This window comes from Abramis brama, assembly GCF_963993115.1.
Source record: "Abramis brama genome assembly, chromosome: 15".
Classification (NCBI taxonomy): Eukaryota; Metazoa; Chordata; class Actinopteri; order Cypriniformes; family Leuciscidae; genus Abramis; species Abramis brama.
This window is the reverse complement of record NC_139977.1, coordinates 13,467,319-13,486,431: the sequence shown is the minus strand read 5'-3', so window position 1 is coordinate 13,486,431 and position 19,113 is coordinate 13,467,319. Positions and strand designations below refer to the sequence as shown.

The 19,113-nt window shown below is 39.1% G+C and overlaps 1 protein-coding gene across 4 annotated transcripts in view; it reads right to left on the bottom strand.

Moving 5' to 3' along the window:
* Nucleotides 1-19,113, bottom strand: part of plrdgb (PITP-less RdgB-like protein) — a 98,511-nt gene that overhangs the window by 32,623 nt on the left and 46,775 nt on the right. For 3 of the 4 annotated variants that reach the window (XR_014609263.1, XM_084137145.1, XM_084137147.1), the window contains 7 exons: nucleotides 17,230-17,419; nucleotides 13,821-13,943; nucleotides 12,003-12,190; nucleotides 11,071-11,213; nucleotides 10,739-10,909; nucleotides 5,089-5,274; nucleotides 4,765-4,913 (listed from right to left, as the gene is read on the bottom strand). Coding sequence is in view for 3 of the 4 variants with exons in the window: in XM_084137145.1 (XP_083993271.1) it covers nucleotides 4,765-4,913; nucleotides 5,089-5,274; nucleotides 10,739-10,909; nucleotides 11,071-11,213; nucleotides 12,003-12,190; nucleotides 13,821-13,943; nucleotides 17,230-17,419 (1,150 nt within the window). In the remaining variant the exon portion in view is untranslated. The remainder of the gene's footprint in view (nucleotides 1-4,764; nucleotides 4,914-5,088; nucleotides 5,275-10,738; nucleotides 10,910-11,070; nucleotides 11,214-12,002; nucleotides 12,191-13,820; nucleotides 13,944-17,229; nucleotides 17,420-19,113) is intronic. The other variant, XM_084137146.1, reaches the window with a different exon arrangement.

Genomic DNA, 19,113 nt, shown 5'->3' with positions numbered 1-19,113 from the left:
GCTGATGCAGGATTTCCCTGAAAGAATGTGATTTTAATTCAGCCATATTTGCTCTTAGGTGTTCAGGTCAGCTAACAGGGTTTTTTTTTGGTTTGTTTTTTGCCAATCAGCAGAACCACAAATGCCATGTGACAAATTCCTGGCAGCAAGTAAAATGCAATATATAATATAATTATAATGTAGGTTACATTTTAGCAATCAAGTCGTGTGTTGTGTTCTGTCATCTGTTTGCAATCAGAACTAGCATTCTAGCATTTGCTTTTTAGATCTAATCGGTCAAGCAAGTTTACAACAAATTGTCTAAAATTGTTAGTGGTTCAGTGATTCATTTAGACAGTTCACACTTGCACTGAATCGTTTGCTGCAGTCTCTCACATCGAAATAGTAATGAGATACTTTATAAGACATAACACACAAAGAGAGCTGGATGAGTCGGATATGCACTGTACCTACAATAAATTTTAGGAAACAAAATTGGCAAATGTCTTCTATAATTTGTCAGCCATGAAGGAGATCATTATTGTGCATGCAGTGAATGGCTCAGTACTGCAGGTTAAAACAATTTATATAAAAAATAGTATCAAATGGGAACACCTTTTTTTTGTTGAGGGGCCAGTGCCCCATAATTGATGGCAAGGCAAGAAACACCCTTGATATAATATATTTGTGATTTATATGTTGTTTGCAAAAATATAGAATATAAAAAGGTGCTGTTTGCCCACAAATTGTTTAGCTACAGCATCTAACTGTAGGAGCTATAAAAAAAAAATCCTATTCTACTGTATATTGTTAGTCTGACACTGCGCTGTATTTATTTACTGAACCTGTTTAAATCTGAGGAAGCCCCTGAGCCTTCAACACATAAAGAGGAACAGATATATTTTATGCCAAGGTTGTCCAGTTCATAAGGGTGTAGTGATGGATTTGTTTACAGGTAACATAACAATATAAGTCTTGAAAAAAACTGTCTATAGCTGCCCTTAAAGAAACCAGGAACGACAGCCCTACTTGATTCAGTTTTGATTCCATCTGTATTATTGTCTGATCAGATGGAAAACATGGCTGAAATTTAGTTTTTTAGTTTTTTAGCTTTTTAAGCAAAAGGGTGCAAATATCTGGGGAAATCTTGGGACAACACAGCATTTATCTTGCCATCCATCAGAACTCCAGCGTGTATGTGCTGGATGTAAGACCTTAAAGTCAGCATGAAATGAAAATTCACCATATCTATTTTCTAAAAAACATGTTTTTGTGAATGATTCATCTGTACATGACAGACTTCTCTCTGGGGATGTTTGCAGGACTTCGCTAATCATTTTGTCCAATTAAACACAATTGACTGCAAGCTCACATTCAGATCTGTATCCATCCAGTCAACAACTAATGGATTAAACCAAGACCTCACCCTACTTTTTTTTCAAGTTTTACTTGGTTCTATGTCACAATATGGAAGAAAAGATCTCTCGCTACATCCGTTAAATTGATTTTAAAATTTATCTTGAAGGAATAGTCCAACCAAAACTGAAAATCCTATTATCACTTACTCACCCTCATGGTGTGACATGAGGGTTTATGACTTTATTTATATGACTTGTATTCTGTGGAACACAAAAGAAGATATTTTGAAAAACTTTGTGAAACAAACAACATTGAAGCCCATTGACTTTCACTGTACGGACAAAACATTTCTAGAAATATCTTGTTTAAAGTATAAAGTGTATGTTCAGTTCCCTTTCAAGGGAACGAGACGCTGCGTCGATTGACACTAAAGGAACGCTTCGCGTGATGACATCTTGAAGCACATGTAAAATCAGTCCAATGGTGTGACGGAACGTCAGAGGCGGGTGACGTCATGAACCAGGAAACTATAAAGCTTGCCCAAAACAGAGCTGTGTAAGAAACAGCAAGTTCAGTAGGTCAGTAGTTTTCAGTACCGCTCATTGTGAAACTGTCCTTGTCTATTTGGTGTTGTTTTGTCTCAGGCTTGCGTTCCCCAGGGCTCTGTTCCCGCTGCTGCCGAGGCACAGCAGCAAACACAAACGTGGGATTAAATGGATCTATCAGCGGGGTTAGAGACGGGCCCAGCCTTATCTCTGCCTTTACCTGATAGATCCAGTGCCTTCTCTCAGGGTTTGGAAGCACACTCTGTAGTTCCTTCCGCCCCGAAGCACAGACACTACAACTATCTAGTTCCGGGGAACTGGACGTTGTCAGTGTCGATGCAAGAGATTCTGAGGATTCGCCAGCTCAGTCTCATGCATTTGAAGAGCTGGTTGAGGTTGTGACAAGAGCAGCTGAAAGACTGACTATTGACTGGCCAGCAGATAAACAGGACATTCGTTTCAAAAGTAAACAGGACGAACGCTTCCTACCATCATGGTCCCTACCGTTTTTCCCCGATCTCCACACAGGGGTGGAGAAACAAAACACAGGGGTGTAGAGATCGTGGGAGAAACCGGTTTAATTTAGAGTATATAGTGCACAAACATCCAATTATTCCTCTATATCTAACTATAAAGAGCATGGTTATGGGGAGATGCCAAAAGTGGAAGAGACGCTTGTGAGCCATCTCTCCCCCGAAGCAGCATCTTCCCTAAAGGCCCCAATATTACCCACTAAGCCAGTCAAAACCACATCATAACAAGTGGGTAAAGCTTATTCAGCCGCTGGTCAGGCTGCAGCATGCCTTCACACAATGTCGCTGCTGCAGGCCTACCAAGCTGAATTGTTCGGAGACATGGATGAGGGCAGGGGAATTGGCCCTGACAGATTTATCTCTCAGGGGAGACGGCTAAATCCATCGGCCGCTCTATGGTCTCCAGCATAGAGACCATCACTGGCATAGAGACCATCATCCAGCATCAGCGGTCTCCGGCGAGCACACATCTCAAGGACCACCCAGATACGTAGTGGCCTTGGGATGCCCGCCCCCAAAATGTTCAAAACACTGAGACAAATCGTGCCACAGATCAGATCCGAGGACTGGTTTGTCACGATAGATCTCAAGGACGCCTCTGCGCCTGCAGGGTATTCGCAACATGAACTACATCAATGATTGGTTGATTCTGGCTCAGTCACTCACTGTCAAACAGTTTCAGAGGCTGTTGGGCCTGATGGCAGCAGCGTACAACGTGATACCATTTTGGACAGTTGTAGCCACTGGAGGAGGTTCCGGCTAAGTTCCTGACCCTAAAAGCTTTGTTCCTCCTAGCTATCACTTCTCTTAAAAGGATAGGAGACACCCTTGTGCTTGGAATTTGCACCTGGCATGGTTAAAACATTCCTTCATCCTAGACCACGTTATGTTCCAAAGGTCCCCACTAATGTGGCCAGATCTAACATGCTGCAAGCCTTTTGTCCTCCCTTCCAGAACTCGGACCAGGAAAAGAATAATTAATATGCCCAGTTAGGGCACTAAATGCCTATGTCCACAGAGCTGCCCTGTGGCATAATTATCTGAACAGTTGTTCGTATTTTTTGGGCCCCCTAACAAAGGGTCCCCTGCATCTTAGCAGAGAATGAGCAAGTGGGTGGTTGAGGCTATCTCACTTGCTAATGAACTTAGACTCTACACCAGGGTCCCAGGTGGTCTCTCCTCGTGCTGCTCCTCGCGATTTCACACTGGACAGTCACTTGTCACTATGGTGGCGTTGTAATTGACGTTCCCTTAGCATCAATCAATGCAGCACAAGTTCCCTTGAAAGGGAACGCATCGGTTATGAATGTAGTCGCTGACAGTCACGTAGTAGATATGGCAAGGTGACGCACCGTCTCGTTCCCTGAAGCTTCGTCACCTTGCAATATCTCCTACGTGCCTGTCAGCGACTACTCCAGACTTTTACGAAGCTAGTGCGGCTCTGTTTTGGGCAAGCTTTATAGTTTCCTGGTTCATGACGTCACCTGCCTCTGACGGTCCGTCACATCATTGGACTGATTTTACATGTGCTTCAAGGCATCATCACGCAACGCATTCTCTTAGCGTCAATTGACACAGCGTCTCGTTCCCTCTTCAGGGAACCGAGGTTACAGTCGTAACTGAGGCGTTATTGTTTTGTTTTCACTGTGTTTCCTGTTCTGGTTTGCCTGTGTTCTTTGTGACTAGTAATTAGTTACTGATTTAATTCACCTGTCCATACTTTTTTTGATTACTCTTCCTGTAAGAAGAAGAAGAAGAAAAAGAGAGTAAATCATGCAGTATTCGATTGAGTATTAATAAATGGTAACAGAATCTTAATTTTTTGGTGGAAAAAAATGTGGTACAAATTCCCTTACTCACCTACGATTGGCACTTCCAATCCAAAATTATCCTCAGATGACCCCCACTCTGACTAAATCAGTAATCCCAGATGCCTAAGACTAGTATTTTGACTGCATGAGATGCCTACAAATAATAGCTACTCTGGTGGCAGTAAAAAAAGAGTACAACAGTTTAAATAAAACAGGAGCATGGCAAAGGTGACTTTTTTTATTTTTTTATTAACTTTTAAAGTTTAGAGCAACTGATGACTGACAGGTGAGTAGGCGCTCCCTTTACGCTGTCACAAATACATCAGGATGAATTGTGGTTTACACTACATACTGTATGCAGTGTGGTCCGAAAGTGGTTTTGGACATTTACACCTGCATTTCCTGCTGCCCACTTCAGATAACCCAAGATGGATGTTAATACTTGGTGTATACAGGGACTTTTCTCTCAAGTTGTGGTGTTATATGTTATACAATCCGTGTAGTAGAGCCAAGAACTGTCAGAGGAAGCGCACTTACCTGTCTAAGAATAAAAGCCACAGCATCCGTGGACTCCCAGTATGAGGCGTGGAACAGGTGAGGCAGTGCTATAGTGGGAAAGGTGGTGAGCACATCTGGACAGTACAGCACGTAATCTAACCGCTTCGACCCCCACCACCTACTACATACTGAGAGAGAGAAAACAGAGCATTTATGTTATACATGCCTGAACCACACTTGCAGGTAGCTTATATCTTCAAACTGTATCCATCAAAGCCCCTGACTTCCATGAGGAAATGAATAAAATATATGAACATCCTGAAAGCACCAGATTCAAGGACATGTAGTGCTCTTGAGACTCACTGTTTGAGATGCTAAAAGGCTCGCTTGGGGCAGTTTCAGACCCTTCGGCATCAGAGGCAGAGTGGGTGAGTCCGAGTGGAACAACTCGATCGCTGCCCCTGCGAGACACACTTCCTCCACAGCACTGCTCTGTGTGTCCGTCTACAGATAGACTGCTGTCTGACAAGTGTCTGAGCACAGTGTCTGCTTTGAGAAAAAAATGTATAAAGGAAGACAACATAAAGAATTATTCACAAATGAGAAAGGTCAAAGAAAAATGGTAACAACTTAATGACATGCTTTTTTGCATGTGAAATTTTGGGGTGTTAAATAATGGTGCAAATGGCAAAAAATGTACAACCACGAACCTTAGTAAATCACATTGGATGATTTATTTAAATACTCTCCTCTCATAAATTTTGCTTCTGGAAGTGAAACTCCTACAAAAGCATATGCAATACAGTGCTGTAGGGATGATGTATTTTTGTAGGCCAAAACCTGGAAACGAGTTAGCATTTTAGCACTTCTGGTTCCATCATCCTGAAGTCAGTGGGTTTTTTTAATCGGTTTTTAGTTAAATGCTTGAAATAAGGTCTTGAAAACAAGCTCAAGATATTTCACTTTTTATTCTACAATATATAATACATCAGTAATATGTAATTCCCTCTTGTGTGTTTTTTTTTAAAAGCTTTTAAAAGGTGATTGCTATTTGTTTATAGCCTACGTTTAGCTTCTGACTTATGCCGATTGTATTTAGGCTTCAAAATTCAATTGGAAAAAAGGAAAAATGTGACTTTTTTTGTCGAGGGAACCAGGCCGATGTTAACTTCCGCGTTGGCCTACAAAAAAAAATGTCATCCCTGCGGCACTCTGTAAAGGTCAAACTGCAAAAATAACTTCCCAGATAAATCTTTAGTAAATACTGACAGTAGTTTGTTTAACTGCAAAAGAAGGTTTGAACTGGTGCAAGATTTTAGTCAATCTGGCCCTTAGTTTATTTTTGTTTATTTTTCTGAATGTTTTCACAGGTTGGTCACACCACATGACTGATTTGGCAGACAAAAATGCTTTCAAATATTAATAAGTAAAAATAATATATAAAACAAGATTTTGGCAATCTACTTTTCATGAATTTCATTATTTTTAATTAGCTTTTTTTCTTCATTGCGATAACAGGAAAGATTTATAACAATACAAATTTAATTCAGAATTCAGAAATTAATCATGATAGAAGTGTATTCAAGTCATTGTAAGTAGCAAATCCCTTTATCGTGTGTTTTAAATATATATATATATTTTTTTCACATAATGAATAAAAATGTGTGTCATATCAATAGTTCAGATGGAGCAGGACACACAAACCAAGAATTAATAATTTGTTTGTGATATTTTTTGTTTGTTAACAACTAATTAATAAATTAAGCCATTTGAGCATATTGAACATCTTATTGATGCTCAAAAACCTCCTCCAAATCCTCCAAAATCCTGTTTCAGCATATAGAAAGTTATTCTTCTGCAAGCGATTTATATGCCCTAGCTTGAAAGAAACCTAAATCTGGCTTTTTGAGACAATGTTGCATTTTCAGGGCGCTTAAATGTATAAGAATTGTGTGAAAGGATTTAATTTGATTTCTCCCAAAACCCAGCTGCTCAGTGAGTGTTTTCTCTCCTGGCATTCAATGCATTAGATGCTCTGTTGTTCAGTTAGCTGTGACCTCAGCTTGGCTGCATAATGGGACTAATTGGAGCACATTTTCTGGCACAGAGTGATTCTGACTAATACCACAGAATAATGATGATCTTAAAGAACTCTAGTAGAGCATGTCGTTCACACTGGCAATGTCATTCAATTCTAGATCACTGGTAAAATGTATGCCTTGAGTGCACTGTAAGTTGCTTTGGATAAAAGGGTTTGCATAAAGTGTAAACTGATCACTGTGCTTACACAGGGTGTTATATCAGGGTGATCAGGTGATTGGGGTCTCACTTGGGAGCCCCAATCCCCTCTGAGTAGTAAAAAAATGGGCCAATGAATATTGGCGAGTGAGATTTGCATGCTGAGCCACTCCTACCTGGACATACAGGTATATAAGGCTGGCTAGCACTCACTCGTTCAGTTGTTTTTGCTTCAGAGCCAAGTGGTTCCGCAAAGTGATCACTCCTCCAATCACCTCACAAAGAGCATTGTTCCTGATCGAAAGAGCATTCTTCCTGATCTAAAAGAGCTTGCCTACGAGAGGAGGTCTCTCTTTCCAGTGAAAGGGCGCATTCAGTGGTGTTTCGCCATTCATAAAAGAGCTTTTGCACAAAAGAGCAGATTTCCCTAAAAGAGCAAGCACAGGCGGCTTCATCATACTTCATCGTACCCAAGAAAGGCAGTGGGATATGACCAATATTGGATCTGTGTATTGAATCGGGCACTTCACAAAATGCTCAAGCAGAAATGCATCTTCACGTGCGTTTTCCCCCAGGATTGGTTTGCAGTGATCGACCTTAAGGACTTTAATGTCTCGATGTTACCTCGATACAGACCGTTCCCACATTTTGCTTTCGAGGGTCGAGTATTTCAGTACCTCCCCTTTGGACCGTGTCTTTACCAAAGTCGCAGAGGATGCCTTTACCCCACTCATGGAGGTGGGCATTCATATTTTGAACTATCTCGACGACTGGCTTATTCTAGCTCACTCTTGGGATCAGTTATGCGAACACAGAGACCTGGTGCTCAGGCACCACAGCCATCTGGGGCCTTGGGTCAATGGTGAAAAGAGCAAGCTCTCCCCCGCGCAGAGCATCTCTTTTCTCTGTATGGAGTTAAAATTCAAAATCGCTTCAAAATTCAACTGGAAAAATCTGACGGTTTTTGTCGAGGGAACCAGGCTGATGTTAACTTCCGTGTTGGCCTACAAAAATCTGTCATCCCTGCAGCACTCTATAAAGGTTAGCTGCAAAAATAACTTCCAAGTAAATCTTTAGTAAACACTGACAGCAGTTTGTTTAACTGTAAAAGAAGTTTTGAACTGGTGCAAGATGCTAGTCAATCTGGCCCTTAGTTTATTTTTATTCTTTTTCTGAATGTTTTCACAGATTGATCACACCACATGACTGATCTGGCAGACAAAAATGCCTTCAAAAATTAATAAGTAATAAGTAAAAATAAAGATATTGGCAATCTACTTTTCAGGAATTTCATTCTTTTTAATGAGCTTTTTTTCTTCATTGCAATATCAGGAAAGATGTATAACAATTAAATTCAGAATTCAGAAATTAATCATGATAGAAGTGTATTTAAGTCATTGTATGTAACAAATGCCTTTAATGTGTGTTTAAAAAAAATCACAGAATTAAGAAAGTTTTTTGTCATATCAATAGTTCAGATGGAGCAGGACACACAAACCAAGAATAAATAAGTTTTTTTGTGATATGTTTTGTTTGTTAACAACTATTTAATAAATTAAGCCATTTGAGCACATTGAACATCTTATTGATGCTCAAAAATCTCTTCCAACAAAAATGGATGGGCATAGCGCCATGACACTTATCCGTGTGGCCATCACACTGAGCTGTTGCCAAACATTCAGCCCCTTGTCAGACGGGAGGTCCCTTAGAACAAGAGTGCAGGCATGTTGTTGTTACAACAGTGTCACGATCCACACTTAATGAAACAAGTGAAGATCCAATAGCAGTATAATCATTTATTAAGGGTAATCCAAATCGTAGTCCTCCAGACAGAAATCCAAAATCCAAATAAGCAATCCAACATGAGACACAAAAACAAGAACAGGCAGGAACAGAACACAGAAGTGGCGTGATATACAACAAGGACTCCGTAACACATACTAAAACAGACAGGGTATAAATACACAGGTAAATGACAATGCTAATGGGGAATTGGCTGAGTGTAATAATGAGTGACAAGGGACAGCTGAGTGCAATGAAGAGACAATGATCATGGGGAATGTAGTTCAAATGTGACAGACACCGTGGGGAAGGAGGACATCTAGTGGTGACCCAGGGAACACAACCCAGACACTGTGACAAACAGATGCCTCTAGAACAGGTTGCTGTTCACCCTGCACCGGTTTCGACTATTGATTCAGGGCAAGCACATGTTGGTCAACACTGCAACTGTTGTGTACCATCAACCGCCAAGGCGGAATACGCTCACGTCCTCTGGAGTCAGCAGTGGCTCAAACCGCTTTGCGCCGTTCTCATACCGAGCGAGCTCAATCGTGCGGCCAATGCACTAGCTCACGACAGCTCACATACCCTGGAGAATGAAGACTCCACTCCCAGGTGGTCCAGCTGATCTGGAGTCGATTCTGGGATGCACAGGTAGAACTGTTTGCCTCCATGGAGTCCTCCCACTGGCAGTTGTTGTATTCCCTGACCGAGGGGACCCTCTGCACGGATGCTCTGTCAAACAGCTGGTCCTGGGGCCTACGCAAGTATACTTTTCCCCCAGTGAGCCTGCCCGCACAGACACTGTGCAAGGTTAGAGAGGACGAGGTCTTGATGGTTGCACCTTTATGGCCCACTCGGACCTGGTTTTCCTGAGAGGTACCAGGTGGTTAAATCTTCCCAGTCCATGCCTCATCCCCTCCTGGGACCTCTCTGTGGTCCTTTCCGATCTAGAGAGAGCTCCCTTTGAGCCCCTGGAGACAGTTGAGCTTAAGTTCCTGTCTCTAAGGACAGTGCCCCTGACTGAGCTTGCTCACTTTAAGAGGATGGGGGACCTGTTTTTATTGTTTTATTTTTATTTTATTATTTTATATTGTATTTATATTTTATATACATTGTATTTATAATTAATTTTAGGATAGACTAGAGTTATTATCTTCTGTTATAATTATTATTATTGCCATTATTATTACCTATTATCCGACTGCGCGAGACTTGTCTTTTGTGTGCATGTGCTTGTCAAATAATGTCAAACATTTTGTTAAAGATTATAACATCTTTGACAAAAAAACAAAAAAACAAGTTTGTGAGTGTGTGCGTCTGTGAGTGAGAGTTTGTGAGTGTGTGCATCTGTGAGTGAGAGTGAGGATGTTCAAGGAGCAACCTGTTTGTGCACTTTGCACTGTGAATTTCCACTGTCAGTTCTGTTTTTGAATAAAGGGTTGGAAATTAATGTTGTTGTTTTTATCCGATTCATCGATTAATCGAAAAAATAATCGACAGATTAATCAATTGTTAAAATAATCGTTAGTTGCAGCCCTACCCGTATGTCCAGGTCGGAGTGGCTCAGCATGCAAATCTCACTCCCCAATATTCATTGGCCCGTTTTTTCCTACTCAAAGATGATTGGGGCTCCCAAGACCCCAATACGTCAGTATGGATGTAACATCTCTGTTCCCTCCTTCAGGGTTAGGGTTAGGGTTAGTAACCAAGATGTTATCCAGATGTTCCAGTGGAAAACCAGTGACATGTCTTTTTTGACATGTCTTTTTTGAATTAATATGGTTGAATTAATTTATTCAATTATTATAAGTTAAAGTCTTAAAATATCAAATTGCCAAGACCTAAAATCTGCCAAATATTACAACTTAGATTAAGTTGTAATAAATCTTTGTACTTTGCTCTTTTTATTCACATTTAAAACAAACAGATCTTTACAGCCCTATTTACTTGAGTGATGGGAGCTGATGGGAGCCTGAGAGAAAGCTCTTACCAATGAGAGTGGAGCGCCCGTCACCCAGAGGGTACCGCTGGTAACGGGAAACAGGAAAGGGGGGAAGGTGGGTGAGAACTGGGTGCAGCAAAGGTTCCAGACGTGAGGCAGAGGGGTCCGATGGGTAGAACAGATTAAAAATCTGAGAACAAGCTGGGCGGAGCTGAGCCACTAATAGAGATGAAAGAGAGTAACCATTCATCAGGTAATTACTTTGAGCATGAAATAAATAAAAAAAATCACTATAAATCACATTTATTATTTCAGTAAAACAGAATATTTTTTTTAAAAAATAAACAATTTGAGTGTGTGAAAGGGAAGCTGATTTATACCATCAATGGCAGGTAACACTGTCCTCCTCATTGCTAGAACCAGCCCCAGTGGGCATCCCAGCAGAAAGCAATCTGACACTTCAAACTCAAAGCAGCCTGGATTGAGAGCCTGCCTGGAGCCACACTGATCGTCCTGAGACAGACTGTGAGACAGCAGGGATGGAAAGCGAGATATCTTCATTTATTATTAAAACTTTGTTAATGATTAATCAGAATTAATGCTTTCATTTTATGCTGATGTCATCATGTGCCCCCATGACAGGTCTGTTAAGACTTTAGAACCAAGCAAGATCTTTATCCTTGATAAATTCCATTGCAATCGTCCATTTCAGGATCATTTCAGTCAGGACCACTCTGGCAATGGAACATGATTTATTGTTGTTAATTTAAAGTGAGACAAACCAACTAAATCCACAAAAAATAAATAAAATAAATGTAAAAAAAATCACATAATTTATCATTTTTGTGCAGTCTTTTAAAATGTAAACTTTAAATCTTAAAATTAAGAATTTATTTTATTAAAATCATTAAAACCCTGGCATTTGTTAAAGGACATTACAAAAGACTAGCAGGGTGGAAAGTGAAACGAAGACGAAGGAAAACTATAAATGCATTACCAGTTACAAGAATATTCCCAAGAAAACATGTTTTGCTTCAAGCATTTTAATCAGAGACATGGAAAAAAAAGATATATATATAATTTTTCTGTAATATAATTTTCAGTTTTTAATATTGAGAAATGCTCCTGCCATGCACTCCAGGACATGACAAACATGAACACATTCGCTCCAACTAAATTAATTAAATGATTTAAAGTCCATCCATGTTTAATCAGACATATTGGGAAGCTTTTCTTCCTGAGGCTGAGGGAATAAGCAGTAACTAAAATGTCAACACATGTCAGTGAAGCAATGAACAAACCCAAATCTCACCTGCTGATAAAGACATCACACTGACCACTGGCCACGTCTGCATCACACGAGTCACTTTGCTTTCGGATGAGTGGATGGCGGACTCCAGACAGCGGATCACACGGGGTTGACACATCAATGTTGCTCTTACTCAGGCGCTTGCTGCCTCGGAGAGTGGGGCTCAGGCAGTTCACCGCACATGGCTTCTCCTGGAACATAAAGACAACCATAACCGAAGTCAGTTGTACAGCAGCCAGAAGTGTATGTTCCTCATTATCAATTTTCAGCAGTTGTGGTTGTCATCTTGCTTCCTTATTACTTTTTTTCACATTAAGTTCACACCATGGAATCTGTTTTTATATTTACAAATGAAGACCTCTAGAATTACTATATAGTCAAACAAGACTGCCAAACACAAAGTTATGATAAATTGTATATTAAATACAGTGCAGCAGAAGTAAACCCCATTAATTTTCTCCAAACTGAAATAGATTTTTAACAAAATCCTATAAACCTTTCAAGATAGACCTACCATGAGCTCCGAGCTCTGATATGCTTCTGTAGACTCCTCAATTGATGTGTGATTTAAAAGTAATTAAAAATTTAAAAGCAAGTTTAATAGCCAAATTCCCTATGAAAAAAACATTACCCACAATCCTAAAGAGAGATCTACCAATTAGAGGAGTTGTTACTTTGACCACTCATTTTGAACTCAGCCCAGATGGATTCCCTACACTGTCAATATTTCTAGACATTTGAAAATGTTGCATTAAACTTAAAAATATTATATTATACTTTAATGACTAAGTAAACAGTTTCATATTTGACCATCATCCTTTTATTTGAAAATAAGTAATATTTCATTGCCTGATAAAAAATAAAAAAAGTACACAGTCCTGTTTTCACAAGTTTACTGCTCATTTGTGCTTCACAGACTCTTATTTTTGGTTTCTTTAGTTCCAGATTATGTTTACCTGTGTCTTGTTTAGTGTCTCATTTGTTCTGTGTATTTGTATCCCAGTGTTTGAGTTCTCCTGATCATTTTTGGGAGTTACCCTTTGGGATTGGTTGGCTCTTTGTGTTATCCAAGATTATATTCTTGTTTCATTTATTAACTGCAATGAGATCCTTTCTTTTTTCCTCTCTCTAAATTGTGATTCATCTCAGAGCTGGTTGGTTTGGTTCATGGCTTATAATTATTTATTTTTTTATTTATTTTTCAAATCCTATGGGGAAAAATCTATTTTAAAGAAATACTGTTGGATCCAAAGCTACTGTAAAAGTAACTGCAATGTGTTGGGGTTGTGGGATATTAACTCTTCAATCAAGCAACACTCAATAGCCATGTGTAACACAGTGACTCTGAACCCTGTACTATTTTTTTGCCTCCGTTCCACTGTTTCCGAGGCATCTGTTCATCATCTGATGTGCCATGTGATGTCTTTTTATCACACACTGGCACTGCACAGTTGACCGCGCTTTTATTAAACTGTCAGCACCAAGAAGCTCAGAGAGACAGGGTGACTGGGAATCTATAATGGTTGCAAACAGTAGACACATTGGGGGGATCGCAATAACATGAAGGATGGCACATTTTTATTTCTGGGTGAACTAATCCTTAAAGACAGGGCGAGAGCTGAGGAGGAGACAAATGGGAATGGGAAAATGTCATATGCCATTTAGATATGAGAACAGACAAAAAAGCTTTGAAGGGCAGAAATGTGAAGGATTCTGTAGCAGACATGGATTTATGTCTGATAAGGAGAGAATGACAGTCAGCTTCAAACAGAAGTGAAAGGCAGGAGTTCAGGGTGGTTTTGTGTGCATGTTCTTCTGTACCTTTAGACTCTCTGTACTGTTGTTGGTGCTGCCACCCTCAGGGCTTCTGTGTTGCTTGTCACCACTGAAACACAACGCGTCAAAACAAAGGACACCGCCAACACAGTCTGCCACCAGGCACACCTGAAACAAGCATTTGAAGACTATTTGAGTTATATATTACATACAGAGCTCTTAAAGGTTTAGTTCACCCAAAAAATGAAATATTGTCATCATTTACTCACGCTCATGTTGTCCCAAATCCACAAGACTTTCGTTCATTTTTGAAACAGAACTGAAATCTGAGAGATTTCTGTCCCTTCATTGAAGATCTATCCACAGATCATAAAGTTAATCCGTATGAATTGAGCCAGCTTAATCCAAGTCTTCTGAAGAGACACAATCACTTTAAATGATGAACATATTTAATTTAGGATTTTATTCACATATTAACATTGATCAGCAATCAATGTTTACAGCACTCAAATTTGGTCATGAAAGCTCATGTATGCTTGCTTGACCAATGAGGTTCATTCTCACGTGTTACGCAGGACATTTGAGCTTCGCAAGAACCAATGAGTTTTTTTCTCACGTGTCAAGCAAGTACAATTGTGCTTCTGTTTATGTTTACTGATCAATGCTTATGTGGAAAAAATGCCTAAAGTAAATATGTTAATCATATAAAATGATCATGTCTCTTCAGAGGACTTGGATGAAGATGCTCGATTCATATGGATTTATTTTACGATCTCTTTATAATTATTTTAACTCTAAGTCTTTAAACTGTTTTGGGTAGACTTTCAATAAAAAGACAGAAATCTCTCAGATATCATTAAAATTTTCTCTCAGATATCAGACAGAATTTTCATTGTGGATGAACTATCAATTTAATTCCGCTCATTGACATTTCAACTCAAAATGTGTAAACAATGTTTGTGATTTTCACTACATTTCTTATTTAAAACAAGAAAACCTTAAAGATACTTTATTACCATGTTGAAATGCTATTTTTATGTTAGCTGAATTCTTGGATGTTAGTAAAGCATCAGCTTCTGCTACACATCATCAGGCTGGTGAAGTCAATCTAAAGAAATATATAATATATATTTGAAATAATATATAAGAAGCTATACAATGAGAAATAAAGCAAACAATTCAGTCAAACATAAGTCAGCTCTCTAACAGGCAACAAAGTTAAAGTTAAATAGCCTAAATATATAAAGTTATGAAACTTCACTTCGCCCTCAGACAAAACGATTTGCCATGGAACAAACTATAGATTAATGAGACCAAAAATCGACCATTAGATATACACAAGACGAATTATATAATGTTTAACCACTAGACTAGAGACATCAGAGTCAGCGGCAAACATCAGAAGGACAAGCAGAGGAAAAGCTATTCCAGTCGGGGTTAATGAGCGTTGAATGCACAGTGATTGCCTGGATCTCAAAACTCCAAAAACGTCAGATACATTTTTCAAATAGGCGCTATCTTTATAAATAAACCACAGATTTGAGCTTTAAACAAATACATTCTCGCCTAACAGTAGTATTTTGATAGTATGCGGGTTTTCTCCTCTGCTATTGACGCTTGCTGGTTGGTGCGAGATGCATTCTGGGATACCTGGCTGTCTCAAGTCACCTCTCGATGCATCCTCGGTAAAAGGGGCAGATCAAGAACACATCCAGGGATTTGAACTGGACTTGGCTAGATGTGAACTTTGAATTGGAACAGTACTTGGGCAGCGACTGATGACGTTTCACAAGTACACAAGAACACAAGTACAGACAAGAACGTTCGCATATTGAGAAACGACCTTTGGCTGCATCCGAAATCACATACTTCCCTACTATAGGTGAAAAACAGTATGTGACAAAAGTAGTCCATCCGAATTCACAGCACTCTTTAAAGAGTAGGCAAAAAAGTACCTGGGCGACCTACTTCTTCCGGCGAAAATACTGAAGTGTCCATATGATAGACACTTTACTATCCCATGAGGCCACGGGAGAGAATTTGTGAATGACAGTGAAGCGACGCAACTGACGCTGGTAGGTCACGTGATAATGCCAACAAAAAAACAATACGTCCGAATTACATTCATACTACACACATGCATACTATAGAACATACTTTTTTTAGCGGACGATAAGTAATTACTTATTCAAAATAAGTACCTACTCAAGAGAGTATGCGATTTCAGGCGCAACCTATGAAACTAGGTCTAAAACGTTTTGAGCTTGTCCACTTTTGACCACTTCCAAAGGTAGTCGAAAACACATTCAACCGGATTGCTTTCGTAGGGTAAACGCTCATGTCGAATGTATTCGAACAGACACAAAAGACTGCATACTCTCTGTCTACTGACCTAATGCGTAAACATTATCGGAAGTGTGCTAGTCAGACGGGATTTAAACTTAACCTGTAGGAGACCCAAGTCGGGTTTGAAGACGAAAAATGTACCAAACACAATGTTCTCTTACCATTCCTGATTTCTAACACACACTCACTGCATTCGGCGTGGTCTTATGGCTATCAGAGCAAACATGAAAGCTGATGCTCTCTGTGTGTTTTTCTGTCATCTTCAGTGAGTTCATATGTAAATTGCACAAGATTATTTCATCCATTAGATCGAAAGATCTGAAAAATCCCATACATTTACCTGCACATAGACCCTCCCCTTGAAGAAATCAGGACAGAAGTGGTTGAAAGTGGACAAAAGAGACGGAATGAAGCACCAGGTGTAAACGGGTATGTGTCTCCCTCATCTACTTGTGATCCGAGTAAACAAAACGCATCTTAATACCAGGTGTAAACAGGACCAAAGATTTCAATCTTTCCCATAATACAAGTGACTGCTGTGAAATTGAGAGTGAGATCATTTTACCAATCGCACTGAGACATTTAAATGATCCCAAATATGAAAGGTAAAAAGCAAGTGATTAACAAGACACATAATATTTGGTATATGGACATTCTTAGTGATCTTTCAGCCAGGGTGAAAAGAAAAGGAGTAGGAAGAGAGGGGTTCAGGATGGGTGAGCAGAGAAGATTAGGCAAATGGATTTCTGTGCCCCTGCTTTAAGATCTCTTCTCTGGATTTGCAGATATATTGATTTATTGCATGGTATCTGTGTTTGTGAAAGTGTCTGTGTTCGGTCTTATCAGGAATTTCGGTCTTACATGATTGTTAGATGACAGCAAAGGTAATCTACATGTAAGAGTAGAGGAATGAGTATGACCTATCAAATGACCTATCAAACAATGCACACCAATAATACATTAAATTAAAAAACAAATTTATATACATATATATATATATATATATATATATATATATATATATATATATATATATATATATATATATATATACATATATTTTTAAATATATATATTGCTAATATTGGCCAATAACCAATATGTTTACCTGTCCTGTGAAGCCCAAACCCTCTGGGGACTGAAGGAAGTTTCGGTAAACCTGATTGGCCTGAGCAATGACTGCTGCTACAGCATTCTGGTAATGAGGGGCAGCGATGGCAAGTATGGGAAGAGCGGCCAGCGGCAAATGATCCACACTGCTGGACACACAGGTTTCATCGTAGCTGTATGGATTCAAACTACAGGCAGACAAAAGGGAAAATTCTTGATGGGACAAAATGTTTGAATAGCTAACCTCTTGCACTGTGCACATTTTTACATGAAGTTTCAATTTTCTGTACTGTGTCACTAAGGATGTCCTTTAGCACCCCTTTGATTGTTTTTTTGTGCTCTTGTTTTGAGTTCCTGTTTCCTGTCATGTTAATTTTTATCACCTGCCCCATGTGATGATGCAACAATGCACAGTGTTATGTAAGTACTGCTGTGGAGAGTCTGATAAATCTATTTGTCTAGCAGCTTTCTCAGACTGTCTTATGCAATTTCCACCCAAGAATAATAAGTGCTAGAAAAAACCGCCAGGTCAAATCTGATTGTTTTAGATTGTATACTTCACAAACAAACTTCACATACAAACTTAAAGAAACTTCAAAAGCAAACGACTGTCATTCGTTTAGGAATAGTTTGGATTACAATGGTCATGATGTATGGCTTTGATTCACTAACATCTCATAACAGTCATACGTTTGGGAATCGATTACACTACACTGGAGTGTATAGAGTGGAGCTTGATTCACTAAAAAGAACTGGCTCATTTCTTTCAAATGAATGCAATGACATGTTTGCGATGGATAATACCTTATATCTGGTAACTGACTAAAAAACACTTTAATACAAGTTTGTAAAAAGTAATAAAAAATGCCAGAAAAGCTATAATTTGTTTGCAGATGCCACTTGATTTGATATTTTGTCATCTAATGCAGTATAATTCATACTTTTCAAGAGTGGTTTAGGTTAGTATATAGACTACTATCTTAATCTGTTATATGTAATCATTCAAGTGCAGGTTATTCTACAAAAACTGAGGGCTTAAATACACAAGGCTAAATGACAAGACAAGGGACACCTGTGAACACAATCAAGACAATCAACCAATGTCAAGACAGAACACATGGCAGGATCACAAGACTAGAAAAGGGAATCACATGACAAGACAGTGACATGACTGTGACATGAAACAACATGAAACCAAAACAACCTGTGACATTACATATAGTTCTACTGTTGTTCAATGTATATACATCTTGTACAATGTCTGATGTTAATGTCATATTCAGATACATTTTGAGATACCGAATGTTGCCTATAAATTTGATATGCAAATTTGATATGCAAATTGATTTAGATGTATTTTTAGCCAAATGTGCTTTAAAGGACAGTTCAGAGGTGGAGATCAGGTCATCCCTGTCTCGATATCTGAAAGAGCAGGATGTCTAATTAGCATACTAAAGCTCCTCTATCTTTAATCAGGCCAGTTTCCTGTCACAGAATGTGGTAGTTTGATTAATAGAGCGGAGCTGTTAAATATTTTTTAATGATTTCCTTTTGCCTACATCAACAGCGACAGCTGTTCCTATGAGACAATGATGGAAGTTGTGTCATCAGACACAGATTGATTGCTAAACAGGTGAGTCCTTTAAAATAGACGGAACAAATAATTGAGTAAAGGAGAAAAAAATCATGGAAAAAGGTTGTCTTGCGCATGATAATTGAGCTTTTTTTTATCAGCAATGAGTTTTATTTTCTGTATAGTTCATGACCAAAATCATTATAATTCTTGTCTGAATGTTCCCTTCAGCTCAGAAATGGAAAACTGGCAAGAGGCTACAAAGAAAATGTCCAATGTCATCATGTAAAATTCACTGTGCTTTGACTA